Source organism: Marmota flaviventris, chromosome 12 (assembly GCF_047511675.1).
Source record: "Marmota flaviventris isolate mMarFla1 chromosome 12, mMarFla1.hap1, whole genome shotgun sequence".
NCBI lineage: Eukaryota > Metazoa > Chordata > Mammalia > Rodentia > Sciuridae > Marmota > Marmota flaviventris.
Window position 1 is genome coordinate 14,763,625 of NC_092509.1, and position 12,241 is coordinate 14,775,865.

A 12,241-nucleotide genomic window follows, 5' to 3' on the forward strand; every position below is an offset into this window, starting at 1 on the left:
GGAGTGGTCTGTCTACCTCACCGGCGGGAGGCTGGGCTCCTCCAACTGGGGAAGTCTGTCTACTGCTCAGGCGAGTCGCTGGGCCTGTTCTCCAGGTCGCAGGTCTGCCTACCGTGCAGGCGCAGGCTGCGGCTGGGCCCCTCCTCCAATAGGGGTGATCTGTCTACCACGCCAGCGGGTCGCTGGGCCTGTTCTGCAGGTCTCAGGTCTGCCTACCGTGCAGGTGTGGGCGGTGCCTGGGCCCTTCCTCCAATTGGGGTGATCTGTCCTGCAATTTACATTTTAAATGCAAGTCCAGGAGAGAGAGATCCAGAGATCAGGAGATCGAGATTGAGATCTATCTGGTAGAAGCTGAGAAGCAAGGAAAGCTGCTGTTTTGAGCTTGAGAAGCAAAACCTCATGCATAGAGCATTTTAATTATTTTTTCCTTTTACGCTTACATAGAGATTCCTTTCTTTGAATCTGGCATGGCCTTTGTTTACACCAGGTATAAACTTGCTCCTCACCTTTCTTTATCTGACACGTCCTCAGAAGCATCCCCTCATCTAATCACTGTTCCCCTGTGTCCGATCCCTGTTCAGGTGCCAACTACCATGGCCTGCTCTGCTGTAGCTGTTAATTCACAGACTGTCAAGGGGGTAATGGGGGAATTGAGAAAAGATGAACACACACATAGAGAAGGCAGGGACCAGGTGGGGCACTGTCCTCTGATGGAGTAACAGTGACCCAGAGCTATCTCAGCACATTTATTATATAGGTTTTTATCATCAAAAGGTTATTTGTGGGAAAGGTTCTGCAAAGCAGGCTGACTGAAGAATGTTGCACTGGTGAGACATTAGGGTTATTTTGTTATGCTCAGAATTCTCCATCCCAGGGATGTAGCTGGTGCCTCAGCTCAAATTCCAGACTGATATAATTCTGTGCTCTTGCACAGAGCCACCTCAGGCTGGGCATAACCATAACAACTGGGCAATCTTGACCTGCAGTTTTGCCCAGAATGTTCCCAGTGCAAACAGAGTCATGAGGCAGTCAGAGGCCATGATCCAAGGCAGTCAGAGGCCATGATCCAAGTCACTGCTCTCCACATGCCTCCATCTTAATAATGCATAATTTATATTAATTTCCTGTGATAAATATATATGTAAGTAAATAGATAAATTTTTATTAGAGATTGTAAAGGATTTGAAGTAGTTTTCTAACATACATGAAACATGAATGCATAAATGAGTAGTTGGAATCCATTTGCAGAGAAGAAAAGTGTAGAAAAATGGTCAACCTGGTGCAGACAACTGCATGGTGGTTCACACCACGACTCGCTGGAGCTGGTGGTGAGGTCTCTGTGGGTTTTGTGCTTCCTAGAGCCAAAGAAAAACCCTGATGCATTTCAAAATTCACATTCCAGAAGGAAGGTACCAATGGTGATGGGGAGGAATCTTCCTCTGATGGCCCAGTGACAGGGTGCCTCCTGGAAAGTGTGGGACTGTGGCATGCGAGTCCACTTTACTACTTTTTTTTTTTTTTTTTAGTCATTGATAGACCTTTATTTACTTATTTGTATTTGGTGCTGAAAATTGAACCCAGGACCTCACACATGCCAGACAAGTGCTCTACCACTGAGCCCCAGCCCCAACCCTACTTTGCTTCTTCTTAACATGTATCAGTTAATAGTTTAATTTACTCTTGGGAGGGGACAGTTTTGCCTCCTCTACTAGATAGTCAGTTACCTGTGGGCAAGAGTCTTATGTGTCCTATTCCCCAATACATCATTTGTGTGCAGTGCTTAATACATAATGCACTCAGTGATACTGGATAAATATGTAAATAATATATCAAGATATGAAAGAATTTCTCCACTGGGGACTGTTAATGAGTATGATGAATTGTACTATATTAACAAACTACTCCCCAAAATGTCAACAATGTGCGACATATCTCTTTCTCATATTGCACAGGTCATAGGTCCCCTACAACTCTGCTCCAGATGGGGGGTATACTGTGGTGTGACCATATGCCTTTCTGCCCCAACCCAGGATTGATATGCAAAATGACTCACAAAAACTTCCAGGCCTTTAAGAGTTTCTATTTGGTAGATACTGTGTTCACATATCACATATTAAGTCCACTTACATTTAAAAAAATTTTTTAAATTTGTTCTAATTAGTTATACAAGACAGTAGAAATGCATTTTGACACATTGTACAGAAGTGGTCAACTTGCATTTTATTGACCCAAACAAGTTCTATGCTCAAACCCAGAAAAGGGCTGGCAAGATGACTCTGGCTGTAGAAAAGAAGGAAAAGGAGAAGATGACAATAATATAATCTTGAGCATGTGCTAGAGAAGTACTAAGTGATATATTGTAATTGTCATTAAATAAAATAATGTGCTATTTCTTTTACCACATCAGCTTAAGTCATAGTTCATAAACATATAATTTAGTCCAAGTATGTTCTTTGATATCCTTGATTAAAATAGTGTAAAAGTTATGAGAAATATATGGGTGGCATATCTTTCAGATTTCCTTCATATTTATGCCTCAGATAGATATTAACTCCTGCTATGTTCTTGGAACTGAGTATAAAATAATGAACAAAACAGATATGGCGCTTGCCTTCAAAGACAGGTAGGGAAGAGAACTCCTTTAAAGACTGGAACCTGGGGTCATTAAGTGAATAACAGGGGAATGAGGTTGAGAGAATGAATGGAATGGTGTGGGCAAGTAGTGTTCATATATTGTTTCTATCAAGGATCTTGAGAGAAATTATTAGACTCAGCTGTGCTCCAAGGGAGGACCTGGAGTGCAGCTGTGCTGGGTTGATGTGATGAACAGATCTGTGTTTTGACCATTGGCCAGTCTGAGCTCTAGGACAGTCCTCTGGGGACTTTAAGAGCCAGCCAGCACCTGGGCTACTATAATTCTTGGTGGGTTGGGGGAGCTTGGTCAATTTTTCTTTCCTAAGAGCTAGGTACTAGCTGTGGGTCCCAGAATTTTGTGGTTTTCTGGTAGCTTAGGTGTCCCATGGAGCAAGTTGTCATTTGATTTTGGTTTTTAATCATGAAGCCTCTGGTTCTAAGAGTCAGGAAGTGGATCTGGAATTGCACCATGAAGCCACTGAAGGCTTTCAACTGAACTCCTATGACTTGAAATGCAGAGGCAGTGTCAGCAGGCATGGCCAGGATGATGGAGCCCCTTAACACAGGGACAAAGCTCAGGCAGATCTTCCTTTAACACGTGCTGTGTCCTTTAGCATCTGCTGTGTGCCAGGCATATCTAAGGTACTAGAGAAATAGTCAACAGCATACACGCGTCCCTGATTTCAGGGAGAGAAGTACTCAGAACACTCTGCTAGATGAATGAAATTCCTTTGATTATATCACATTTCTATACTTTTTTAAAAGAAATATATTTTTTAGTTGTAGGTGGACACAATACCTTTATTTATTTATCTTTATGTGGTGCTGAGGATTGAACCCAGTGCCTCATACACGCTAGGCGAGTGCTCTACCACTGAGCCACAACACCTGCCTCTCAGATTTCTACTCTTAATGCTGCAGTATCACCCATGAATAATCTATGTAATTAAGTAGCTTTGAACACATCACCACATCTAAGGAAGCTACATGTTCTGAAAGGAGTAGCCTAGCCATAAGCTTTAGTAGAAGCACAGTGACCTGGATTAAGAGCTCAGTGTGAACTCTCACTCCAGTAGAAGTTGGAAGTGCCCTCTTGTTTTGCCAAGTAGAAAACTCCATGCATAGTGCTTGTTTCATGAGTTACACAGACCTGGGTGGAAACATGGGCAGCTGAGAAGATGTGTGGGTCTGTGAGGGATGCCTGCGGGGGTAGTTCATGCCAGTGGAATTAGCATGCCGTCCACCTACATCTGACTGGTCAGGCTGACAGCCTAATGGTAGTGCTGAGAGGAGGGCAGCATGGTCCAGGCAAAACTTTCTGGCTTCTTGTGCCAGGTTAGCCTTTTGGAAAAGGAGATTCAGGATTTCCCAGAGAGTGTTTAGATTCTGAAAAGGGCAGGTTCCAGGTGTAGGTTGAAACTCACATGCCTAGAAGAGGTGCCCTGGATGTTGTGGAGGACAGGGAAGATCTTAGATGAAGTAGCATTTGGCAGTTTTCAGTGTCAAATTCTGGGTGGAAGAAAACTTAGAGAAGTGATTTTTAAAAGCCTATTATGCAGCCACTAAACATGCCACAGAAAATTAAAAGAAAATGGCGTCTGTTCCCGTCCTCTTTGATTTTCCTAACGGCTCTCTTTAGTGGCCCATTCCTAATGGTGCTATCCCTCCTCTCGCCCTGCCTCAGGTCTGTGGACATACTGGAGCTGACAGAGCAGGAGGAGCTGCTGAAATTTCACTACCACACTCTGCGGCTGTACTCTGCCGTCTGTGCTCTTGGCAACCACCGGGTGGCCCACGCCCTGTGCAGCCACGTGGACGAGCCTCAGCTACTCTACGCCATCGAGAACAAGTACATGCCCGGGTTGCTGCGCGCTGGCTACTATGACCTGCTGATCGACATTCACCTGAGCTCCTATGCCACGGCCAGGCTCATGATGAACAACGAGTTCATCGTCCCCATGACTGAGGAGACAAAGAGCATCACTCTCTTCCCCGACGAGAACAAGAAGCACGGCCTCCCTGGGATTGGCCTCAGCACTTCCCTCCGGCCCCGGATGCAGTTCTCCTCCCCAAGTTTTGTGAGCATTAGTAATGAATTTTACCAGTACAGTCCAGAGTTCCCACTGGACATCCTGAAGGCCAAAACCATACAGATGCTGACGGAAGCGGTTAAAGAGGGCAGCCTGCATGCTCGGGACCCGGTTGGGGGGACCACTGAATTCCTCTTTGTGCCTCTCATCAAGCTGTTCTACACCCTGCTGATCATGGGCGTCTTCCACAATGAGGACCTGAAGCACATCTTGCAGCTGATTGAGCCCAGTGTGTTCAAGGAAGCTGTCACGCCAGAGGAGGAGGGCCACACCTTGGAGAAAGAGCTCAGTGCAGAAGACTCAAAGCTGGAAGGAGCAGGCGATGAAGGGGGCAAGAGACCCCAGGAAGGCCTGCTCCAAATGAAGCTGCCTGAGCCCGTCAAACTGCAGGTAATCAGAAGAAAGACTCCCATCAGTTTCAGAATTACCAAGTATTATTGCAGTTTGCCTCTGTGTGCATGTACATAGTTCTTCACAAGGTTAAATTACTTCTCATTCTTCTCCAAGTCTTAGCAGCTTCCTTGTATCTCTTGTTCCTGTAGATGTATTTCATTTATGTTGGGATACCTGAAATCTGACTCACTAAACTCCCCTCCCCCTACTTCCTTTCTTGCCACCTTAGAAGATGAGCTCACCAGTCAATGTGGCTGTTCTTACATGGCAAGGCTTTTCCCCACTGACTGTCATGTTACGAGGAATTCACTCGGCCTGACTTGCACTGATCAAGATGAATGAAGGGTCTTTTCTTTAGGCCTGTGTGTGTGTAGTTCATTGGAATCAGTTTGTTGTTTGCTTCTCTGTCATGATTTTCAGCTCATCTCCTTGGTCAGCATCAACTGGAGTCTTATTCTGGGCTGTGCCCTTGAACCTAAGAGCAGGACATAGGCTTGCACCTGCTTACAGAAGCTCAGTCCATAAATACTCTGAAGTAGAAGAATGGGTTCCCAGAAGAATGAAAATTCGGATTATTATTAGAAAGGGGAGGGGAGGTCTCCTGGGGATGGTGACTTTTAGACTGAGAGCAAATGAAGGAGTTGGAGTTGAGCAGAGCCAAGGGAGAGAGCAGCAGGGAGTCTCAGGAGCAGAAGCCCAAGAGGTCCGGAGGCAGGGGAGGTCCTGGCAGCTCCTGGGAGAAAGTGCTCTCAGCAGGCATTCCCGCTGGTGCAGACCTCAGGGGAAGGTGCTCCTTTAGGTGAAGAAGGGGACGGATCCTGGGGCAGCTTCAAAGAATGACAGAGAGTTCTCTTTAGAAAGTTGACAGAAATGGTTATACTGTGGATGGTGGCATGCAGGGGTTTAAAATCCTCCTAGACACCACCATGTATATATGTCCCAGTTGGTACTTAGTGTATACAGGTGTTTTCCTAAAGTAAGCAGGTGTCTCCTGGACACATTTCTGCCTACCACATGCTACCAATTGCACATCCTTTTGGCTTCCCATAACACCCGGCTGAGTGGATGGTGGCGTGCAGGGATTTAAAGTCCTTCTAGGCACCACCATGTATATATGTCCCAGTTGGTACTTAGTGTATACAGCTGTTTTGCAGTTCCAGAACTGGTACTTGGGAATGTCGTCAGGACCCCAGACTGTGGTATCTCTGCTCTGTGACCCTCAGCCTGTGGTTTTCTTCTAAGGTGCATTAACTACTGCCTTCCTTCTCCAGTTTCAAGTCATCACCCAGTTATGAGAAACATTCTGTTCTGATACTCATGATGAGGAACTTTCCTGGAAGGCCCCTTGCCTGCCACTCCGTCTGTGTCCACTGGCCATACCACCTGTGACTGCAAGAGTGGGCTCAGAGACTCAGTGTCCACCATAGGGATGTATTTGCTGTTTGGGCCTAAACAAATTATGTTTTTCCCCAGGACTGAGCATGTTGCCACCTACACAAAATTAGGATTCTTTCTTTAAGGGAGGAGAGGGGGTAGCTGCACATGTTTAACAGGCTGCAACTTGGGCTCCTCCAACTCTTGAAGGACTTAGAGTTAAACGTGACTTTTTAATTGTCTTCTCAGATGTGCCTGTTGCTCCAGTACCTCTGTGACTGCCAGGTCCGGCACCGGATAGAAGCCATCGTAGCCTTTTCAGATGACTTTGTGGCTAAGCTCCAAGATAATCAGCGTTTCCGATATAACGAAGTCATGCAAGCCTTAAACATGTCGGCTGCGCTCACAGCCAGGAAAACCAAGGAATTTAGATCACCACCTCAAGAGCAGGTACTGGAAGGACATGCACGTGCTACCTTTTTCCTTGGGAGTTAAATGCATTCAGGATCTGTACATTGAAAAAATGTGTCATAAGTTGCAAGAGTATTTTCTTGTGGTTGTTATTGTATTCTGTTCAAACTAGCCAAGTTAATTTAATCAATATTCTTAATTTTGCCAAAAGAATCTACTTGATAGTCTAAACAGAAGAGGGACTTATTGATGGATATCAGGAATGCCCCAGACTCTCTGAGAAGCACATATGCCAGAGTCTGAAGCTCTGCGGATAGTGGCACTGCCTTAGAATAGAGGGCACCTTGGTGGGCATGGAACCTACTGCCGGGAACCTGTGACTGCTAGGACTCCAGGAAAGGTGCTTTCTGTGTGGCTCCTGTAGAAGACCCAAATGTCTCTCCACATTGCTTTCTGGAGGCTCGACCACCCTGTTTGTTGTTCTTTCTCAGATGACTCATCTCCAAATCCAGGTCTCTGTGTATGCTGCAGATTCCAGGGCACAGGATGGAGGGGGGCTGGCTAAAGAGTATAGTACACAGATGTCAGCTTCCACGTCTTCCTCAGAGCAAAAGTGTTTACGAGTAAGACAGAATTCATTCTTTTCACAACAGAATGTAATCTCTTTGGGGAAACAGCATTTATTGAGCAGAGAACTAGTCTACTCTCTCACAGATGAACTGTCTACTAAAGGACTGTTAGAAGACTTCTGCTTCTGGAAAGATGGATTGCATGTACCTTTCCCTATTCTTCCTTTAAGTACAACTACTACCCTGGATAGGGCATCTAAGAGGGCTATGCAAGGCAGAAGGAGGGCACTGGCTATAGAACCTGGGACCCAGCAGCAGTGTGGTGTTGAGTCCCCAGGATTTTCTTCTGCCTCATCCATTCCAGATATGGAGCTGAAGAAGCCTTCGACCAAGAACACCAGTGGGCAGAGACAAGAAGAGCCTAACATAAGCTTGCTCCCACCTGCCAAAGGACCGGGAAAGGGGCAGCTGAGCAAGACGAAAACTTCAGATAATAGCTATACCACAGTAGCCAAAAGCCACAGAGAAGCTGCCCCCACCCCACTCCACCCCTACTCAGCAGACCAGCAGAGTGGGGAAGCCCTAACATCCACTTGCAGGGCTATAACAAGGTGCCCCCAGAGGAGAGAGCTGGACATCCATCCCTGCTGAGTGATAGCAGGGCCAGCCCCTCCCAGAATGTCAGTAGAGGCCAGGGAAGGACAGGCAGCCACCCTCTGACCTTTCCAGGGCTGGTGTCCTCACTAGAACTCCCACCCCTCCCCTGCAGCAACAGGGGCCCCTTCTCTAAATTTTTTTGCTGAATAGTGTCAGAGAAAGCCAGCTATGGCAGCCTTAAATGAGACCCAGAACTTATAGTACACCTGGTGTTCTTCAGATGTCAATTAAAATAATTTATCATACCAAGAACTAGAAGAACTTACGTGAAAAAAGACAATAAACACCAACACTGAGATGTCAACATCATGACAGAGCTTTGAGAGCAATTATCTCAAGATTGCTTCCAAATGGAAAAAAAAAAAAAACCAATGGGATTCTCAGCAAAGAAGCAAAAGATACCAAGTAGAAACTTCAGATCTGAAACATACAGCAGCTGAAATAAAAACCTCATTGAAAGGGCTTAGCAGTGGACAGGAGTGGGCAGAGGAAAGAGCCGATGAACTGAGAGGGACCAGTAGAAACGACTCCATCTGAGGAAAAGCAAGAAAACAGATCCTCAGAGGCCAGTGGGAGAGACTGAAGGCCTACCACCAAGATGCTGGAGTTGCTGAAGGACAGAAGAAGGTGAACCACAAAAGATAAACGAAGATGCGGGGATGGAAACTTCCAGATTCACTAAGAGACAGGAACCTGGGCACTCAAGAAGTTGATTAAACCCTTGGCATGAAAAGCCAAAGAATTCTGTATCTAGATACCTCATAATAAAATTTCAGAAAACTAAACAAAGATCTTGAAAGAAATGACACTTTTCCTACAGTTGGAAAAACAATTCTAGTGACAGCGAGCTTGTCATCCGGCAGCATGCAGCCCAGTGGGAGGTGGCACAGTGCTGTTTGTCATGTACGAGAGGAAAAGCTGTCAGCCCGAGTTCATGTGTAGACCCTTTAGGAGCAAAGGGAAACAGGGACAGTCCCAAGTGAGGAGAAGTGGGAGGGTGCAGAGGGCTAAGGAGGGTCTTTGACAGAAGTGACAGAGGAAGAAAATCTGGAAAATCAGGAATAAAGAACAGTGGAAAGTGTTGGTTAGTATCTGGGTAAAAAATGCACCTTCCTTCTCTGGAATTCTCTGAATTATATTTGGGATTGAAGCTGATGTTCTGAAGCTGTTGGGGGTGGTTCTCAATATATGTGTCAGAAAATTTTAAGTTACATATTGTAACTAGGGGAGAATAAAGGGACATTAAAGGAGAATTTCTACACTTCAAACTGGTCAAATATTAATATTAGTAGTCTGTATAAGTTATGCAAACATAGTATCATTAACATTTTGGAGAAAAAAGCCGTATAAAACCTACACTAAGAAATAACATGGAAGAATCAAACGGGATCCTAAAAACTGCTCAAGTTACCCACAGCCTGTTGGGGTAAATACATCACAGACAAAACAACAACAAGGAAAATGATAGTCTTAAATCATAGCCGGCTAATAATTATGTGAATATAAACAATCCCTACAATGTAAAAGGAATTAGAGTGAATTTTAAAAAGTCAGTCCAAGTCTATAATGTCTAAACTCACTTCAAATATAATGATGTGGATAGGTTGATGTCACGTTCCACGACTAAAACACTCTGGGTCACTCCAGGTGAACTGGGCCACACGAAATAATCACACAAGAGACAGAGATACCTTTTTCTTTCAGTTCTGTGATGGCTTCTCTGACTGGGGTCTGTGAAAAAAGAGAGAGAGTGAGTGCAGGCAACCCTTTTTTTGGGAAGAAGCCATTCAAATGAGGCAAGGGGTCAGGTTTCAGGGGGCTGATGTCTGCTTACTGATGTCTGCTGTCAACAGATTGAGGCAGAGCAGGAGAAGGGGACACACAAAGGGCATTTCCATGGAACATTCTATCCCAAACAGGGCAAAGGGGTAGGATTACAAAGGAACAGGTGAGTGTAGCTCAACCCCAGGGGTGTGCCCACTCAGAAGACTGGCCTTGCTATCCCAGTGGGGAAAAGACTGAGTCATGAGTCATGGCACTACCACACCAGACTACAGTGATCTTTCAGATCCCTGTGGTACATCAGGACTGGAAGGTGTGGTCACTCAGTGTGGCTCCCCACAGGTTGAAAGGAAAATAATGAAAAATGATAATATGAAAAATATTAATTAAATGAAAGCAAGTGCCATGCGGTGAAAGCAGACTTCAGCGCAAAGAGAATATCTGGAGACAGAACATCATGCAGTGATGAAGAGGTGCTCGTCAGGGAGAGAGGGGTCATGTATTGAGCTGCATATCCCCAGAGCAGGTGGAGGCAGAACTGACGGAACTGCAAGGAGAAGGGGCCTAGCCCACAGTTACCATGGGGACCCCAGCACCTTCACCGCTGGGCAGGAAGAGCAGCCAGGACTGAACCTCATGTCATGGAGGTTGACCTCATCCATGGATGTTGACCTTGGTAGAATACTCCACCCAGCCACAGATGCCACACTCTTTTCAGGGGCCTATAAAACATTTTCAGTGATGGATGACATCCTGGGCTATCAAATAACCTCAACTTAAAAAAAAAAAAGGAATCTCATAGAATATTGTTTGACCCTGTTGGAATCCATTTAGAGATCAATAGCACAAATATTTCAGGTATATCTACAAATCCTTAAAAGTGAAAAGTACACTTCTAAATAATGAGTCGAGGAGGATGTCTCAAAGAATATCTAAAAATACAGTGAACTGAAAAAAAGTAGAATATCACTTAGAAAAATCTGTGACAAGCTAAAGCAGTGCCCAGAGGGAAATATATGCCACTCAGTGCTTACATTTGAAAACACTCAGATTAATAATCTAGGTTGCCATCTTCTTAAGAATTTAGAAAACAGCAAGTAAAATTAAAAAAGCAGGCAGAACCCAGATAGGCATGAATATAGACCAGGACAGAAGTCAGTGAAATTGAAAACAAGACAGTTGTGGAGAAAGTGAATCCAAAAGCCAGTTACTTTGGAAAGATTTAATAAAATTGAAAAACCTCTGAAAAGCCCCCCCTCCCCCCCAAAAGTGTGGGAAGATACAAATTACCAACATCAGGGTTGAAATGAGGTATCATTACAGACCCAGTGACATTAGAAGGATCATGTGGAATATTTCTGTCACCACAACAGGGTAAGTAGCTGAGGTGACAGATGTATCAATTAGCTTGATTTATTCTTTCAAGAAGAGTATATACATTTATTAAAACATAAAGGTATATCTCACATATATATGTTTGCCAAATAATTTTTTTTCAAAAGTGGATCATAGGGGAATACATACATATATTGCATTTGCTTTTAAAAATAACATTCTTGAAATGTCAGTGTGTGGCAGAAATTAAGGCTGAGGGCAGGTAAGGTAGGAAAATGGGTGTGGGCAAAGAAGAGGCATTGGGGCCTTTCAGGTAAAGGAGTCCTTCTGTGTTTTGAGCCTGTCTTGCTGACAGCCTGCTGTGATGCTGTGCTGTAGGCCTAGGGTGTTTCCATGGGAGGAATCGGGTGAAAGCCATACAAGCCCTTCATATTATTTTTAATAATGGCATCTACAGTTATCTCAGAATAAGTTCAACAACAACAACAAAAATTACACAAAACTCTAATTTTAAAAGGAAAACATGGGATTGCATCTGACCTTTCTTCATAAGTTTAATATCAATGTGTATAAACTAAATCAAATGGGAGACAGTGTCCCACAGTTGGTTTCATTTAATCATTAATATTAGCAACAGTGTTGTCATCCATTTTATTGTATTTTAATTTTTCCTTCTTTGCAGCTATATCCTCAAAACAAGTTCTTTAAAATAATTAAAAAGTTTTAAAAACAGTTAAGAAAGAAGAAAAAGAAAAAAAATCATCAAAAATTATAGATGCCAGTTTGAAAATAATGGAATTGGAGGAGAAGTATAGTAAATGACCTTTAAGAACTAGCTTGTAGGATTCCTTAGTTAAGGATTTTAAACACGTGCAGGAGTCTGACTGTAGGATGGAGGAGGAATTGATGCTGCATGAGTTTTCCAGCCTGTGTAGCTTTGGATGATTTGACTTCTTTGTTGGTATTTGTTGGGTTCAGTAATAGATGGTGTCTTGC

At 44.2% G+C, this 12,241-nt stretch overlaps 1 protein-coding gene across 1 annotated transcript in view; it reads left to right on the forward strand.

The window, feature by feature from the left end:
• Ryr2 (ryanodine receptor 2) overlaps positions 1-12,241 on the forward strand; it is a 478,528-nt gene that overhangs the window by 289,068 nt on the left and 177,219 nt on the right. Inside the window, exons 38-39 of the mRNA XM_027947992.2 lie at positions 4,319-5,114; positions 6,741-6,941. Coding sequence (XP_027803793.2) covers positions 4,319-5,114; positions 6,741-6,941 — 997 coding nt within the window. The remainder of the gene's footprint in view (positions 1-4,318; positions 5,115-6,740; positions 6,942-12,241) is intronic.